The 16165-nt window shown below is 44.4% G+C and overlaps 1 protein-coding gene across 6 annotated transcripts in view; it reads left to right on the forward strand.

Annotated features, from left to right (window-relative positions):
* APP (amyloid beta precursor protein) overlaps positions 1-16165 on the forward strand; it is a 223589-nt gene that overhangs the window by 192371 nt on the left and 15053 nt on the right. For 3 of the 6 annotated variants that reach the window (XM_079766781.1, XM_079766777.1, XM_079766779.1), the window contains 2 exons: positions 5471-5692; positions 11135-11188. In XM_079766781.1, the coding sequence (XP_079622907.1) occupies positions 5471-5692; positions 11135-11188 (276 nt within the window). The remainder of the gene's footprint in view (positions 1-5470; positions 5693-11134; positions 11189-16165) is intronic. The other 3 variants (XM_079766782.1, XM_079766778.1, XM_079766780.1) reach the window with 1 other exon arrangement.

Below are 16165 nucleotides of genomic sequence, written 5' to 3' on the forward strand. Positions count from 1 at the left end.
TGGCAGTTGGGGGGCAGGGGGTGGGAGGGGAGCGTACTTTGTACAGAGGTGCAATCTCCGGTCCTTTCAGATACATAAGTAAATATTTATTAAAAGACAAGAATTGGTCATATAAGAATCCCCTGTTAGATAAGGTTGAAAGGAAATCTCCGTTTTGGGGAAAGGCTGCTGATAAATACATACTTTTGTACTGGGAACCAGAAGAACCAGAAAATGGAAGAAATTAATAGGAGCGATGCCGCTTCAATCTCATACAAAAGAAAAAGCAGCAAGCCCAGGGGACCTGGGGCTCACACCGGTCCCCACGTCGGCGCTTTGCCAGCTGTGCTTGGCCCGGGCCAAGGCTGAGGCCCAACCTCCTTTCCGATTAAGAAATTGTCCTCTCCACCCCGAATGTGGTTAAAGGATGGGAGAGGTAGGCCAGTCATCACAACGGAAGCTTGTAAAAGAGAACCGATGTAATGTTGGTAAACTTTATTTCCTTGAATCCTAAAATGTGGCAGTTCAATTTTGGGGAGGGGCTTTTGTGGCAGATGAATGATTAAGAGAAGACTATTAGAATTCATCTGTTTCCCGTTGAGCAGCTCTTTGATGAGGCTGTTTCTTCCCAAGATCATGCAAGTCTGTTGCTTCTACAAAAACAAAACATTTTAGTCATTTGACCATGATGACATGGCTATGGGGTGTTTCTTTTGATGTTCGTTTCTTTAAAATATTTTTTAAATATTTACAGTGACTGCTGAGTGGTGAGGCATTTTTGTTTTGTTCTCTTTACTATACATCCTCAACACATTTTCGGAAGGGCAAGCTGATGGGGGTTTTTGCTGGATGTTTAGTATTTGAAATTAAATATTTCTGCTATTGTTTAAACTGTAGATTAAATATTACCATCATGGAACTCAGTTACATACTTCCAGTTTTAATTGCAGAGCTCATGTGTCTGGGTATTAAGGGAAGAAAATATTTGACTCCAGAGGTAACACGGCAGTTGGCAAATGCAGATGCTTAAAAGCTTTGGAAATCCCCAATATATGCCATCAAAGCATTTTAATAAAATATTGCATTAATTCAGGGGAAAAGATAATCCATCAGGGCCACCCACATAGAAGTGTGGTTTCTGTGCGATTAGTCTCACCACGGAACTCAAAGATGAAGTCCCACTCAGAATGAGCAATGACATAATCATATTTGGCTCTGGATTTTTTTTTTTTTTATCACAGGCAGAATTGCCCAGTGCCAATCGTGTTAGCCACCGGTATAGTCGTGAGCCCTTAATAATATCAAGAGGTAGCTGGCTGCTCTGGACTGTCCAAAATTGAATCCTACCCCAGCTCACAGAAATCCATCATTTCCCCCCGCCCCTCTTTTTGTCCCTTAACACCACACTGACTTTCTTTGTTCCACATAAGATCACCAGAGGTGGTGGTTTCTGAATCTCTTGTGTTTAATTGACATGGGAATGTGGATTTCCGCTACTTTGTACCAAAAATAAAAACGTAAATGCTTTTCACTCTGCCAAAAAAAAAAAAAATGACATTTCTTGAATATCTCCTTCTGTCATTTTCTGAACATGAATATAATAATAATCCAGGAAAATTAACCATTGTGGGGCTGAGCATTTGAATAGTCATTTGGAGGAAATTTCCTGCCAATTGTATAAGAGATAAAAGAGAAAAGGCTGCCCTCCGATTTGTTGATTTGCTGCCACCCGAAATGCCCTGGATGTTTTAGGAAGTGCAGATGTAAGATTTTCCACTGTGACAATTGCCTACTCCACCTCTTCACGTCCATGGCTGCAGTGGGCACAGTCCTTCCCATGCCTGGGAAATGCCTATTTGAGGGGACAAAAGCAATAATCATTCCACGGGGCTAGTGTTTAAGTCGGCTTGCAACCCTGTAGTAAGAGTGGAAGACGTTATGGGACAGAGCTGTGCTTATATTGCCTAGTTTTTCCCTTTACTCAGTAAATGCGCATTCCATTGATGCAACTCAGAGTGAGCCCTCTTGTGTGTGGTACTGTGGAGGCCGGAGAGGTAGGGGCTCCATGCGGGGAGGCTGGTGTTGTGCAGCCCAGGACTTGGATGCCAACACTGATGCCTACAGGCTGTGGGATCTTGAAGAGATTCATTCACGTCTCCCAGCCTGGCTCCTGTCCCATGAAGCTAAGAATGCCTGTCCCATAAAGTTGTTGAGGGAAATCTTGGAGGATGGGGATGTTCGAGGTGGTCTTGAGAGAGTTCATACTCTCTAGATAAGCAGAGATGGGCTTCTCGGGTAGCAGGAACAGAGAACAGAGGTGTCATGATGGGAATGCATGGTCCAGTTGGGGAATAATCCAAGACTTCTAGGATGCTGAGTCTGAGAGAGGTGTGATGGTACGATTCTGACACCAGTTCCATGTACAGGATTTCCCCCTCAAAACACCAAGTAATTCTCCGATATCAGCTGAGTGTCCTACGCTTCAACCCAATTCTGACACTGTCTGTCTGGAGATAGTATTAGTTCCCACTAACACTAGGTTAAGGGCTCAGGCCCACAAGACTGCTCCCCCACCCGCCACCCCCATTCTCCCCACCATAGTCAATGGCAAGTCCTGATTGTCACCTGGGCTTCTGATGACCAGCTATAAACGAGAGGTTCTTCCCATCTCCTCGGGTTCTATTCCTCTAGAATGGCTCACAAAACACAGAGAAACATTTTGCTTACTAGATCACCAGTTTATTATAAAAGGATATAACTCAGGAACAGCCAGATGGAAGCGATGCATAGGGTAAGGTGTGGAGAAAGGGCACTGAGCTTCCATGCCCTCTGCAGGGCATCACTGTCCCTGCATCTCTGTGTTTGTTCGCCACCTAGAATCTCTCCCAACCCTGCCTTTGGGGATTGTATGGAGGTTTCAGTACTTGGGCATAATTGATTAAATCATTGGCCATTGGTGATTGAACTCAATCTCCAGTCCCTCTCCTCTCCCTGGAGGTCTGGAAGATGGGACTGAAAATTACAACCTTCTAATCACATGGTTGTTCTTCTGGTGACCAGCCTCACACCTTAAGTGACCCAGGGACTTCCCCCCCCAAAAAAAAAAAAAGTCATCCCATTAACATAACAAAAGACACCTTTACAGCTCTCACCACTTAAATTCCAAGGGTTTTAGGAACTCGACTAAGAAAAACCAAATATACATTACCACTGAAATGGGAGGAGCCATTTCTCAATATCAGGGAAAGGTCTGGGGAACCAAGAAGGATACAACTTAGAGTAGGGCAGCAATGAGGAGAACATCACAATTATCCAGGCAAACAGTAATGATGGCCCAAGGTGGCCAGTGGAGAAGGGGGGTGGGAGATGGATAAGAGAATCCAGAAATGTAATCAAAAGGAGTTGTGCGTGATATAAATAGAGTCACAGATTATTCTGAAGGTTCCACACATGTGGCTGGTAGAATGGTTCTGCCACAGTTAGAAATGGGGCCTTGAACGCAGTTTTGTGCATCCTTTCCTGGATGGTGTAAGTTAACAGATCTAGCAAACTGTTAGAAATATAAAAACTAGAGAGGGAGGGAGAGGTCAGTGCTGGGGAAATACCTTTCCGAATCATCCAAAGGGAGGATCCTTAGAGTTTCAGAGTAAATGAGATTTCTAAAGAATTGCAGAAAGAGGTACAAGAAAAATATTATAGAGATGAAGACAGTAGAAAACGAGGAGCAAGAAGAGTTATTCAGAGAAGTCACAAAAAACGAGCGTAGTACTGTGTAGGTAAGACAAAGAGAAAACACTGCCAACTGGAGAAGGAGGGGAGGTTATGATAATGCCACAAAGGCACCAAGAACAACATGGTGCCGGATGGAGCCGAAAGCAGATCCTGGTTTATCCCTCTCGGCATGAACGTGGAAGCACCAATAATTATTCTAGAAGGTCCTTCTTTAGTATTTTACGTGTTTAACAGTCACAAGCATAAGATTTATATAAAATAAATGCCCATTTAATTTATTAAAGCCTGTGCTGGCTAGGTTATTGGCCATTACCTGTGACTCTGCGAGACATGAAAAAGTTGGAAGAAATCTAATGGAGCCTTTTATCTGTGTGGGAACGATCACTGCAAGCATCAAACACTGAATTTTAGAAGGGTCCACAGTGGACAGATACCTGTTATAACTCAAATTAGACTTCAAAGGAACTGATTTGCTTGGGATTTTATCACTTAAAATAATAGCTTGCAATAAAACCAGCTCCCTACAAGGATATTAATCTCGTGCTTTAATTCTATTCTGTGAAATTGTTTTAATAGATATATTTGAACGGAATTTTAATTTTTCAGATAACTTTTCTGTCGATGTAAAAGAGAAGGTGAAGGATGATAGTAAAATATTACAAACCAAATTTAAATCCTGAGTTTATTTTCTACAACAAAAATAGTAACCATTGACTGATTTGAAATATATAATACAGTAAACTCTTGATGGAGGGATGATTGGAAAATGAAATTCTGATTAATATTGATAGCACACGTGCTATTTGTGAGTGTAATTTTTTTAAAATATGTCACACAGGAAATCCTGATGAATCTTTGGCAACCTAATAGGAGATTCACATCCTTGCGATGCCCTGTTTTAAAAGCACTAGTTACAGTTGATACAAGGTTATATTCATTCCAAGCTCTTTTTTCTATAAAAATGCATTTCAATACTGAAATGTGTAATTTGTGAGTTTTTGCTAGTCTACACGAACTTCAGCCAAGTCGATTATGTTCCTTAAAGTAGAATTTGTTTAGTCCCTTTGATAAAGGGGTACCTGGTAGCATTTTTTGAAAAGAGAAGCAGCCGAGGGAGGATGAAGGCAGGATGTTTGCTTCGAGATCACAGGAGACCCGTTGGGAGGGCGGGATGTTTAGCCCTGGGAAGAGGAGGATGGAGCAGACCTTCATGGGTCCAAGGCCACAGCCAGAGGGCAAGGGGCCTGTTTCTCTGTCGCCGTAGAACATCAGGCAGCAGCAGCAGGGGAGCCTTTAGGGAAGACAGAACTTGTTCAAGGCAAAACTATGAGAGCTGCTTGAGAACGGAGCAGGCTGCCCAGCTGTTCGGCTACTCTGGTCATTACATGTGTTCAGGGAAAGACTAGGGATTCACTGGCTGTGTGTGTCCTTTGGCTTGTCCTGGCATATTACCACAACTCCACGGCTAGCACATCACCAGAGCACGCTGTTGGTGTCCGGTGATGACAGTTTACTGGGAGAATCGCTCAGAGGAGGAAATGGCAAGTTAGCTCTCGAGGTCTTTCGCCACTGGAAGGGGCATCAGCCCGGATCTAAGCCATTCTCCCTGGGCTCACAGCACACCGTGGGCGCTTGCTAGCTAAGACTTTGCACAAGTGGCTTCACTACCATGTGCCTCCGTTTTCACATCTGTAAAATGGACGTGATGATGGTACCAACCCCCAGCTCTCAATGAGATCATGACTTTGTCCCGTTTCAGATGAGCTGCTGCAGAAAGAGCAGAACTACTCGGATGATGTCTTGGCCAACATGATCAGTGAGCCGAGAATCAGTTATGGGAATGATGCGCTCATGCCGTCTTTGACCGAAACCAAAACCACCGTGGAGCTTCTGCCCGTGAATGGAGATTTCAGCCTGGACGAGCTCCAGCCCTGGCATCCTTTTGGGGTTGACTCTGTGCCAGCCAATACAGAAAACGAAGGTAAGAGGCCCAGTTGGAACAAGAGCATGCTGATGTGTATATACAGCTCTCTAATGTCCTGCAGGGGGGTATGAACTTTTAAAAATACTTGCTTATTGGCCTCTTGGTGCTTACCACAGGCTGTGTGCTTACACTGACTGTACAGAAATAGGAGGCAGAGTAAACCTGCCCCATATACACCTCAGCTCAGGCTCTTTGTCTGGTCTGAATTGTGAATGGGGAGACATTGAGAAAAATTAAAAAAATTAAAAATAAATAAAAATACTTGCTTATTGAGAGGTATTTTGTTGCTTTTGGAATGAAAGCACAAGATTCAATTTGTGTTCATGAGACAGTGGCCTAGAATGTGCACTTTCTAAGAAAACGGACAGGCGATGAAGAGAGAAATTCCCATGGGGCCTGCATAAAGGGAGGTTTGAAAGGAACCACAGTGGTTTTCACTTCAGATGTTTATTCTCGCGCATTAAGTTTCAGATTGCCTTAAAGGTTAAAGGCAAAGATAGAGAACCACTTAGGAAATATATTATTGCTTAAGAGGTCCACAGTTTTATATTTAGAAAGGGAAATATAAGGCAGCTGTCAAAATGAAGATGCACATTGGCCTACGTGGTTTTGCCTGTGATCGTGCAGAGAAGTAAGATTTTTCTCTGTCTCAAGATTTGCACATTAGCTAATGTGCTTTCTTTCAGATTTCTTAGCAGAAACTTTCAATTAATATCAGAGCTTGAGTTCTGGTTCTCACTGTTTTCAGATACAACACCCTTTTTTATAACATTTCGAAAAGGCTTCTTAAGGATGAATCTTAAAATAAAAAGGACTAACAACATTTAGGAGGAAAATCACTATAAGGGATCTAATTTATAATAAGTGTTTCAACACGTAAGTGTTCCACCTGGACTTCTGGATGAAAGAATGGCATGGTCGTTGTCTGGCCTCCATGCAGACTGCTTCCGGCTGATGGCATGACTCAGGTTCAAGGAGCAGCACTGATGTGGTTTTTCTCACATAGTGAGTAATCAGGGGAAAGCGCTAAATAAAACAGTCCCCCCTCATTTTACCCAGTGGTGAACTCCTGGAATACCCAGGTTACAGTAAGAACTGTGCAAAAATGCTCCGTGCTTGTTTACAAAACTGAGTTAGGTCTGGACTCACATAATCATGAATATAAGAAATTGTACAGGGCGCAGGACAGTTTATTTGTGGCATTGCCCTGTGCCCGGCATCTAGCATCCCCAGTCCCCCTCTACTAAAAGCGAGCAGTGCCGACCCTCCTCCAGTCTAGTGACAACCAAAACCACCTCCGCATCCCCCACCATCCCACAGGATGGTGCTCCCCACCCCCAACCCCCACTTCTGAATGAAGTGGGTCAGAGTTTAAATTCCAGCTCTGCTGTGTGTTGTGGGCAAGTTACAGAGCCTCTCCTGCTGTTTCCTAGTCTGCAAAAAAAAAAAAAAAAAAGTAGAAATGCTAACTAAAGTTAGGGTGTGAGCATTAAATGAGATGGTGAGATGGAAGGTAAAGCTCTTAGCAAAGTGCCTGGGACATAGTACATGTTTAGCAGTAGCTTCCCCCCCCTACCCCCAAATAGTACCAGGATCTTATTAGAGAGGTTTTACCAGCTTGTATCAAGGATAATCACTATATGGCCCAATCAGTATATCCTTAAGATTAATGAGCCTGATCCAGTCCTAAAATCTTACCCTTTCTGTCCTCATCTCCCTTTCCTCCCTCTTTCCGGAGCCGTTTCCTGTTAATCTTACAGACGTGTGCTCACACACGGAGCTATTGAAAATACCTAGCATTCTCAAAGGATTTCCTCCCATTGTTCATGCAGTCCTTATCATCGTCACTTCAAACACTTCCCAAAAATGTGGGTTTTTTTCCTAAGAACAATCAATGAAGTCCAGAGAGAGGGTCAGACACCCGGGCATTCTTTTAATTTATATTGAAGAAGGAAAAAAAAAAGATAAGCATATCACAAACCCAGCTTTCCAATATTTCAGGCTCTTCGACCAGCTGCGATTTGCCTGTAGAGATTTTTATTGTGTGTTTTTTCCAATCCACAAAGCGGAACTGGCTAACCTGAAGTGAAGCTGGTGTTTATAATACTATTTTCTCATGGAGTCATCTGACTGAATGCGTTTGTGTTAATGGCACTTGAGTGTGTTCTTTCTCAAGACTGCCTGAGCTGGCCAGCCAGGAAGATCAGTGTGGATGGCCGTGGCCACCAGCAAGTCCCTGTGGCCAGCAGTCGGCTTCTTTGTCTGTAACACATCCAGAAAGCATGCGGCCGTGTTCAAGGAGGCACGGCAGGTCTTGTAAGATTGCATGTACTAGTATATAATCACAAAGTGACGTTCCCTCTGCTCTGCTTTTCCCTGGCCATAAAAAAAGCAACGAGCAAATCACCGTCAGCGGGGAAATCGAGATTTAATAAAGGCTTTCATTAAGCCTGAGAGCCGGTCCTCTCCAGGCCTCTCTTTGTGTAAAACTGCTTTCCTCCTGGTTCCTGCATCACCTTGGGCTGAGCGGGGAGGTTTGCGAGGCAGCATTTAGCTTAGAATTGGTCTATTACAAGCAACGCCAGAACTAACGAACTCAAAAGGCCAGAATTTCAATCATTCTGTGTCTCCTCTTATAGGGAAGGCTCTGATTCTAAGCTGCTGAAGGCAGAGAAATTACACTTTATTTCTGCTTAAGTTTTAGTTTAACCCTTTAAGGTGATCTGTTTCTTGTTTTTAATTTACTGGTCAGCCAATATAAAATGTTTTGAACACTCTATTGATATCACCTTCTGGCTTAAAGAGGAATAGTCCATTTGAAAAACCAGAGAGTGTTTGTCGTAGATTGGAAAATAATGCAGTACTCTGTCTTGTTGATGCGTGTTCTGTTTTTTCCCAACGATGCCGTAATTATCTTTTTAAAAATGTCTTGATGTCTGCTCACTGAACACAAGAGTTACTTATTTTTTCCATATTAATTCATACTGAATCAGTCCCAAACTATGAAAGCAGGCTGGGGATTAAGTCACTAAAACTATTATTGTTTTATCTTCCTAAAAAAAGAGAAAAGGTTTTATTACTGTTTGCAAATAAGACCCTACACATTCAAAAAGTTTACAGGAGCGGTCTCCTCACCCAGAAATAACTGATGAGTGTTTTTTGTGGTTACACCTTTTGGACGTTTCTCCCTGCACACTTGATATTGTCAGTATTCCCTTAAGTAATGGTGGAATGGTGCCTGATCATTGATAAAGCTCTTTCGCATGTCTGCGCACTTAACTTGGGACAAACAGAGAATCATGGAGAATGTGGCTTGCCTGGGATCACAGAGAAAATAAGTGGTGGCATTCAAGGGGACCCTGAGCCTGGGCCAGCTGGTCGGGCTGCGTTTAAACCCCAGACTCGGCTGCTTCCCCCCCACCCCACCCCCTACCCCACCCCCCCCACCCCCCGAGACCCTGAGCTGTGTGCTCACCCCTCAGTTACTTCTTAGCTCTGCAAGTGGGCTCTGGTGCCTTCCTGCCTTCCACTGAAGCACCACCTGGGGCCCTTGTGAGGACACTCAGAAAGTACAATAATCGTTCGGAGAACTCCATTTTACGAGGAGTAATAAAATCCCCGACTCTCTGCGCTTGCAGCTGAGGGAGAAAGATGAACTGTAGAGAAACTAGATCGCTCAGGTGTATTTGTGAGTTGCAGAAGGAAGTACGTCTCCTCTGATACTCGAATGAAGCGCTGGAGATGAGTCATCCTCACCGCGATAGTTGTTACAGAATATTTCATAAATTGGGCATTTCATAAATGTGGCTTTACAGTATTTGCGAGTTTCCGAAGCAGGTTTTAATTTTCTTTCTCGCTGCAATTAGAAATGCAGGTGTTATTATTTTTATTTCACATATGAAGAAACAGCCTCGGAAGTGGCCATTTGCCCCAAATCACGTCCATTGTCCGTTCTCTACCATGCCACTGTTGGCAGGAGAAAGCGCCAAACCACCTTTCTCTTTGGATTCATCCAAACGTCTTAGTATTCTCAGAAACATGATTTCCTCATATTTTGAAGACTTGGCATGCTGTCGCTTTCTTTCCCCTCACTGTTCCTGACAACGTGTGACATCCAAAATCGATTTGCGTTTATAATCCCTCCTTGCATGCCTGGGATGTGCCCATCAGTAAGCTGATGGTCTTTTTTTTTTTTTTAATATATATTTTTATTTATTTCAGAGAGGAAGGGAGAGGGAGGGAAGCATAACAACATCAGTCATGAGAGAGAATCATTGATAGGCTGCCTCCTGCATGCCCTCTACAGGGGGTTGAGCCTGCAACCTGGGTGTATGCCCTGACTGGGAAATCAAACCTTGACCTCCTGGTTTAGGTCGATGCTCAACCATTGAGCCACACCAGCTGGACTGTATGGTCTTCAACTGCTGATCCATCAAGCACACCTCATCTCCCCATGGACATCTTTGCTCACCCCACCTTACCTTCCCACTCTTCTATTCCCCAGGCCTTATTTCCCCTCTCTCGGCTTCATTTGCCCCTTCTCCGTTTATTAATCCTGAAAGCTTTGTTTCTCTCCCTTGCCCGTTTTCTCCGAAGACCCGTGTCTAAGTTCAAGTCCACATTTCTGGGAATCAGAAGCACTTTGGAAGCAGCAGCCGGCAGCAAACAATGGTGGGCACTCTGGTGCCGCCTGCACTGTTTGTTGCCTTTGGGCCCGACCCAGAGCTCTGGCGCAGGAGGAATTGTGCGAGCCAACAAACACGAGAGGAAATGCCCGCCTTTCGCACATGTCAGCTGCACGTCATCTCTTCCGTGGAAACCGGCTTTTGCAAAGAGAGACAGAGACAGGCTGGCTTACTTTCTGGTTTCTCTCTCTTTACCCTCACACCGGGAACAAATGTGATTCACTCCAGGGCAGGTGATGTGAGGAAACCTTTCTCTCCCGATAAGTTCATATTTGCATTTCCCCTGGAGATTGGACGGAGTCCTTTGTAGTTAATTAACTGTAAAATAAGATAAGATTGGGCAGTGGTAAAAGGAGGTATCTTCAAGATTTTCCGCTGGGCTGGGTATAATATATTTTATTTCTCATAAAACACACACACACACACACACACAAAAAAAAAACTAGCTGTAAACTCTGAGAGGAAAACCTACACCCCTCCTCCAGCTTCTCTTTGATGTTCTGCGCATCCCGGTGAGTGCTTTTTGTGAGAAAACGAAGGCGTGGGATTGGCACCAGGAGCCAGCAGCCTTTGAAAGTGGTCCCCCGCCCGCTCCTGATGCTCAGGATTAACTCGCTGTGGTTCTCTGCCAGCTGCTCCTTTTTGTATAACTTGTGTATTGCACATGCTCTTCCCTGCTCGGTGTTCAGGAGCCTCGACTTACCATCTTGATTTGTCTCGTTTGCTTTCCGTGTATCTTGCTTCCTGTGCCCAGTCGAGCCTGTTGACGCCCGCCCTGCTGCCGACCGAGGACTGACCACTCGACCAGGTATAGCCCCGGGCCCTCCTGCCCCTCAGCATCTTTCGCTTGAGCTTGAGCAGACGCCGCCCCCTTTCTTCGTTACTAGCCTCTCTGAAATGCCGATGTTGAGAAATAGGGTTGGAAACGACGTGGAAACCAAACTTTTTTAAATTCCCCTTTGCTTTTCCTTACACTTCATTTCTTATGTTGTTTTTTTTCTTTCTTTCTTTCTGAGCTTTCCTTTTCAAACAATAAAAGAGAGGCCTTGCAACTTTTTCTAAATCTTTTTTAAGTGGAGAGGGTTCTGTAGGGCCTGTCTGTGCTCGGAGATGGAAACCCACGCAGACGCAGACCCTGCCTGGGGGCGAGTCGGTTGCTGCGATGAACATGTCATGCTTTCCCATTGGGAATCGGGAGGAGTCTTGGCTAGCTGAACGGGGCTCAGACTCCAGCCAGCTCCTCAGGGAGACCTGACTTTCTAAAAAGGTCAGAATTGGAGTATCTCCATAACCCAGGAACGTTTGCATGTCCCCTTTTGTGGGTTGTATTGGGTTATTCTCAGTGAGTGGCTAAAATGGTACAAGGGCTGTACGTGCAGAATTTTACAGACAAGCCCTTTCTTTCTCAGACTCCTTAACATTCCCATTCACACCGAAAACGGACACTTCTTTCTTACAGTTCCCCACGCACTAAGCAGAAACGGTTGTTCACTCTTTGCTCGGTACTTAGTCTACGTCTGTGTCTCAAACTTAGTTTTAAGAATCATGTCACACCACAACAGGTGCACGCCTGCTGTTCACGCCACCCTCAGCCTCACCCATCTGAGCCTAGGCAGTGTTGTCAAAGCCTCAGAAAGAGGAGAGGAGTTACTGAACGGACAGACCTGTGTGTCCTGGCGAGAGTTGACTCCTTACAATGCGCACCTTTGCGTGTTTATTTCGTTCCTTAGCCTCATAATGCCCCTGTGCATAATCACCGGACAGGAAATTAGCCTCGTTGAAGATGTGAACACACAGAGGCCCCAGGTTCAGACATAGTCAGCCCTGGGGCCAGGAGCACGCTCTGCCCCTCTCGCAGGCTCGGGCCACTTCTGTCCCCACCCCAGTCACTGAGGACTCAGAGTCTGACTTCTGGCATCTTTCATGCCTCTGCTCTGCGATGCACAGGGCAGCAGGGACAGTGGAGTGACATCTTGACAGCTAATCTCGTTGATTTTATGAATCTCCGTCTGCAGGGCTTCTCAGAGGAACTTGAATTAGAGTAAGTCAGACACAGCTTCGGCTCCCTTTAATGTCTTCCTTATTGCGGGTGCCACACAAGTGAATGTCAGGGAGCCGGCAGTCGACACTCCATCCTGTTCAGCCTACGGGTGGGGCCCAAGGCGGAGGGTCAGTTTCATTCTAACCGCAACCAAAACCAGCCCAGGTTGGCCATTTGCCTTGGGCCTTTTTTTCATGGCATTTCCTGCTTTATTTTTAAAAGGAAGAGCTGCTTTTCATCTACAAACATTAAAATGTGAATTAAAATGTATGTAGGTCTTACATTGGGCATGCTGGGCCGATATGTTCCTATTGAAATACCCAGCAAGGGGCAATACCACCAAAGTCAAATGATTTTTCTTTCCTTAAAGAAAAATGTGACATGAATAAGACTTTTCCATATATTGTCAAACAAAAACATTCTGCTTTTAGGGAAGAGCTAGAGAATAATTAGAAGTAATATATAGATGGAAAGAAGGTCTATGTAACGCCTTTGTTGTAACAATAGCAACAGTTCATTTTGATATTTCACATAGATCGATGCCCTAACTGCCGTGGAAGGTCAAAGGAAATTAAATAAGTTCCCTGCTCAGAATGGAATTGAAGAGATGCACACAATTTGTGTATTCAGAAAGATGAGATGGAGTTAGAGAGGCAGGGATACACAGAACATACAGGGTGAACCAGGATGTCTGTGATGTGAGCAGCTGGGGCACTAACAAAGGCTGTGCTAACCAGGCAGTTGCTGGAGGTGAGCTATGGGAAGGGCTTGAACAATCTGAGGCATGTCCGTTGGCAAAGAAGAGGGAAATAATTCTCTGCAGAGGAGGGCACAGCTTAGGCCAAGCTGCCTTTCTTATACAACGTAGGGCTTGGGTTCCCCCAATAGAAGAAGGTCATGGGTTGGAAAGGATGCTCAGAGAAGAAGTGAGGAAGATTCTAGTTAAGGCATGCTTATGAATAGTGGTATTTGCTGGGTATGCATAACGGCACAGGTGTGCTATCCTATATAATAAAAGGCTAATATGCAAATTGCCCTCAGGAGTTCAACCGACAGAGAGTTTGACCGCTCACTATGACGTGCGCTGACCACCAGGGGGTGGCGCAGAATGAAGGAAGGTCCCAGCTGGCAGCTGGAAGACCCCAATCGGCCCTGATTGCTGGCCAGGCCTAGGGACCCTCCCCATGCACGAATTTCGTGCACCGGGCCTCTAGTATTTTTATACTTGTAGTGAGTCTCTCGAGCATCTGGACCAATTTCTCCCCATGTTTTGTAGCATTCGTTTTGGTTCTTCCCTCGCCACACTTGATAAGACTACATGCTTGAGTCTAAGGCACCAAATTATATCTTTAGATTTTCCAAACTTAGAAACCCTCGCCCGGGGTTGTCATATCAGGTCATTGTGTTTGAACAGTCACTGTTATCACTCTGAAACAAGTAATAAAGGGTTTTTGTATAATCACAGCTGAGGAAAATGACTTCTCCTTGCCTCTCACATCTGAACTACCAGGGCACTGTAACATCTAGAATGTGGAGTCAGGTAGTGAGCACAGTGGTGATTTTTGAGCCTCTTGGCCATTACAGCTACTCCCTGTGGCTTATTTCCAGTGAAAAATAGACTCCGAAGGACAAATTACACCATTTGACCAGAATAAAGAAGAAAAATACATTAGCAGCCTCTTCACAGGGGCGGGAGGAGAGCCTTTCCACTGTAATTTATTACCACCTTCTCGGTCCTTGACCCCAGGCCACGTGAGAGGCGTCATGAAGGCTGTGCCTCTCTCCCTTCCAATGCACACAGACTCTCCTCACTGGCCAGGACTTAGAAAACTGGAGTCACACCAGGGTGTAAAATGAAATCAGCACAGCCCAGAAGATGCATCTGGTGGGCCTGTAAACAGAGGTCCCTGCAATTTATTGAACTCTGCCCATCATGTTTTATTGCACGCAGTGTCAACTTATTGTCATCGGTATTGCCTATGTGCAAGCTTATTAACTTTTCTCCCCTTTTAGTGAGATTTGCTTCATGTACAGAAAGTCTTTTCACTAGATGATTATAAATGCTGTGCAGAAATGAACTAGCAAGAGCTCTTTGTGCTGAAACTCTCTTAAACTATTGAGCTATAATTATCTGTTGTTCTGATTTGATACATGAAATTGAATTTTTTTACGAACAAAAGTATTCTTGGTATCCTTTGAGAAATAATGTGGGCTTTTAAATTTTTGAGTGAGGAGCACATTTTTTTTAACTTATTTTTTGATGTGATTATTTGGTCTCACAGATCTAAAAGAAAAAACTATTCAAAAGACTTTTCTAAAAATCTCAGAAGTATAATATTAACTATTTCATTGCTATACCCTAGTGACAGAAAAAAAAAAGGATGAGGTGTAAAGAAATCACTGTTGTTCTACAAAGATCTCAGATTTAAAAGTGCTTGTGGAAAGATAAAAATATACAACCAGTAAGAATAAAAGAGTGTTAGTGTCACAGCCCAATAAAAATTAGTGTCAGAAATATTAAGGCCAAATGAGGTGAAACTTAGGAGAAAGTGCTAATAATTTTAAAGCAAGAAAATAAATAAGAATAGAGAACCACTAATCCCTTGTATTAGTTATCTACAGCTGTGTAACAAATAGCCCCATGACTTAGCCACTTAAAAACAACAAGCATTGAGTTTCTTACAATTACTGTAATGCTCAGGATATTAAGCAGGGTTCAGCTGGTGCTTCTGACTCAGGGTCTCTAATGGGGTTGCATGGGTGACCTCTGCCAGTGCTGTAGTCATCTGAGGACTGACACGTGACTGGGACTGGTGGGTCTATTTCCAGGATGGCTCCCCCACATGGCTGTGGACAGGAGACCTCAGTACCCCACCAGGTGAACCTTTTTATAGGGCTGCTTGCATGTCCTCACAACATGGTGGCTGGCTTCCCCAGACCAAGAGAAAGAATAAAAAGGAAGCTGCAATATCTTTTCCGACGTAGCCTCAGATGCCACCCATCATCACTGTCGCCATATTTTATTCATTAGAAGCAAGTCCAAGAGAGGAGTGCCAACAGATTTTTGGATCTGTTTTAACACTGTCACCCATCTCTACCCAAATCATTATGACCCAGACAAATTGCAGGCTAAGAGAACCTGAACATGAATTCACAAAGCTGTTCTCCATGATCCTTGTGGAGTCTGGAGAGCAGGAGAAGACCTGGGAAGGTAGGAATAAGAAAATGTAGTTCCGACAAGCAGAAGGGAAAGACGGGAGGGTTATAATCTACAAGCCAGCTGTAGATTGAGATCGATCTTGAGTCCGTCCGGACAGCCTGTGAAATGGAAACTTTGAGCAACTGGACAAGAAATGGGTGATTGATTATAACCAGCGTGGGTTCCAGAGGTCTGGTCCAGTTAGTTATCCTCTGTGCCTTCATAGTTTGTGCTGCTAGACCAGAGCGTCAGATGCTGGGACACTGTGCTTTTCTGTTCCAGCGAGGTCTGTGAGGAGTTTCAGAGGGCCTTTTAGACAAGGTGGTAAGAGGGACAGAACACAGACAAGAGCCTAGGTCCCATGGGAGCTGAAGGAACCGGGAATGTGTAGCTCGAGTAAGAGGAGCATCAGCAGGACCCACTGGCTCTCCATGGGCACCTGATCTGTTCAAGACTGTAACGCAGAAGGCAGGGCTGGGCTTGTCATGTGCTGAACAAAGAACTTACAACAAACTGATTTGGGGGTAATGTAAGAAAGGCCGTTC

The sequence above is a fragment of the Cnephaeus nilssonii genome (genome assembly GCF_951640355.1).
Source record: "Cnephaeus nilssonii genome assembly, chromosome: 3".
Classification (NCBI taxonomy): domain Eukaryota; kingdom Metazoa; phylum Chordata; class Mammalia; order Chiroptera; family Vespertilionidae; genus Cnephaeus; species Cnephaeus nilssonii.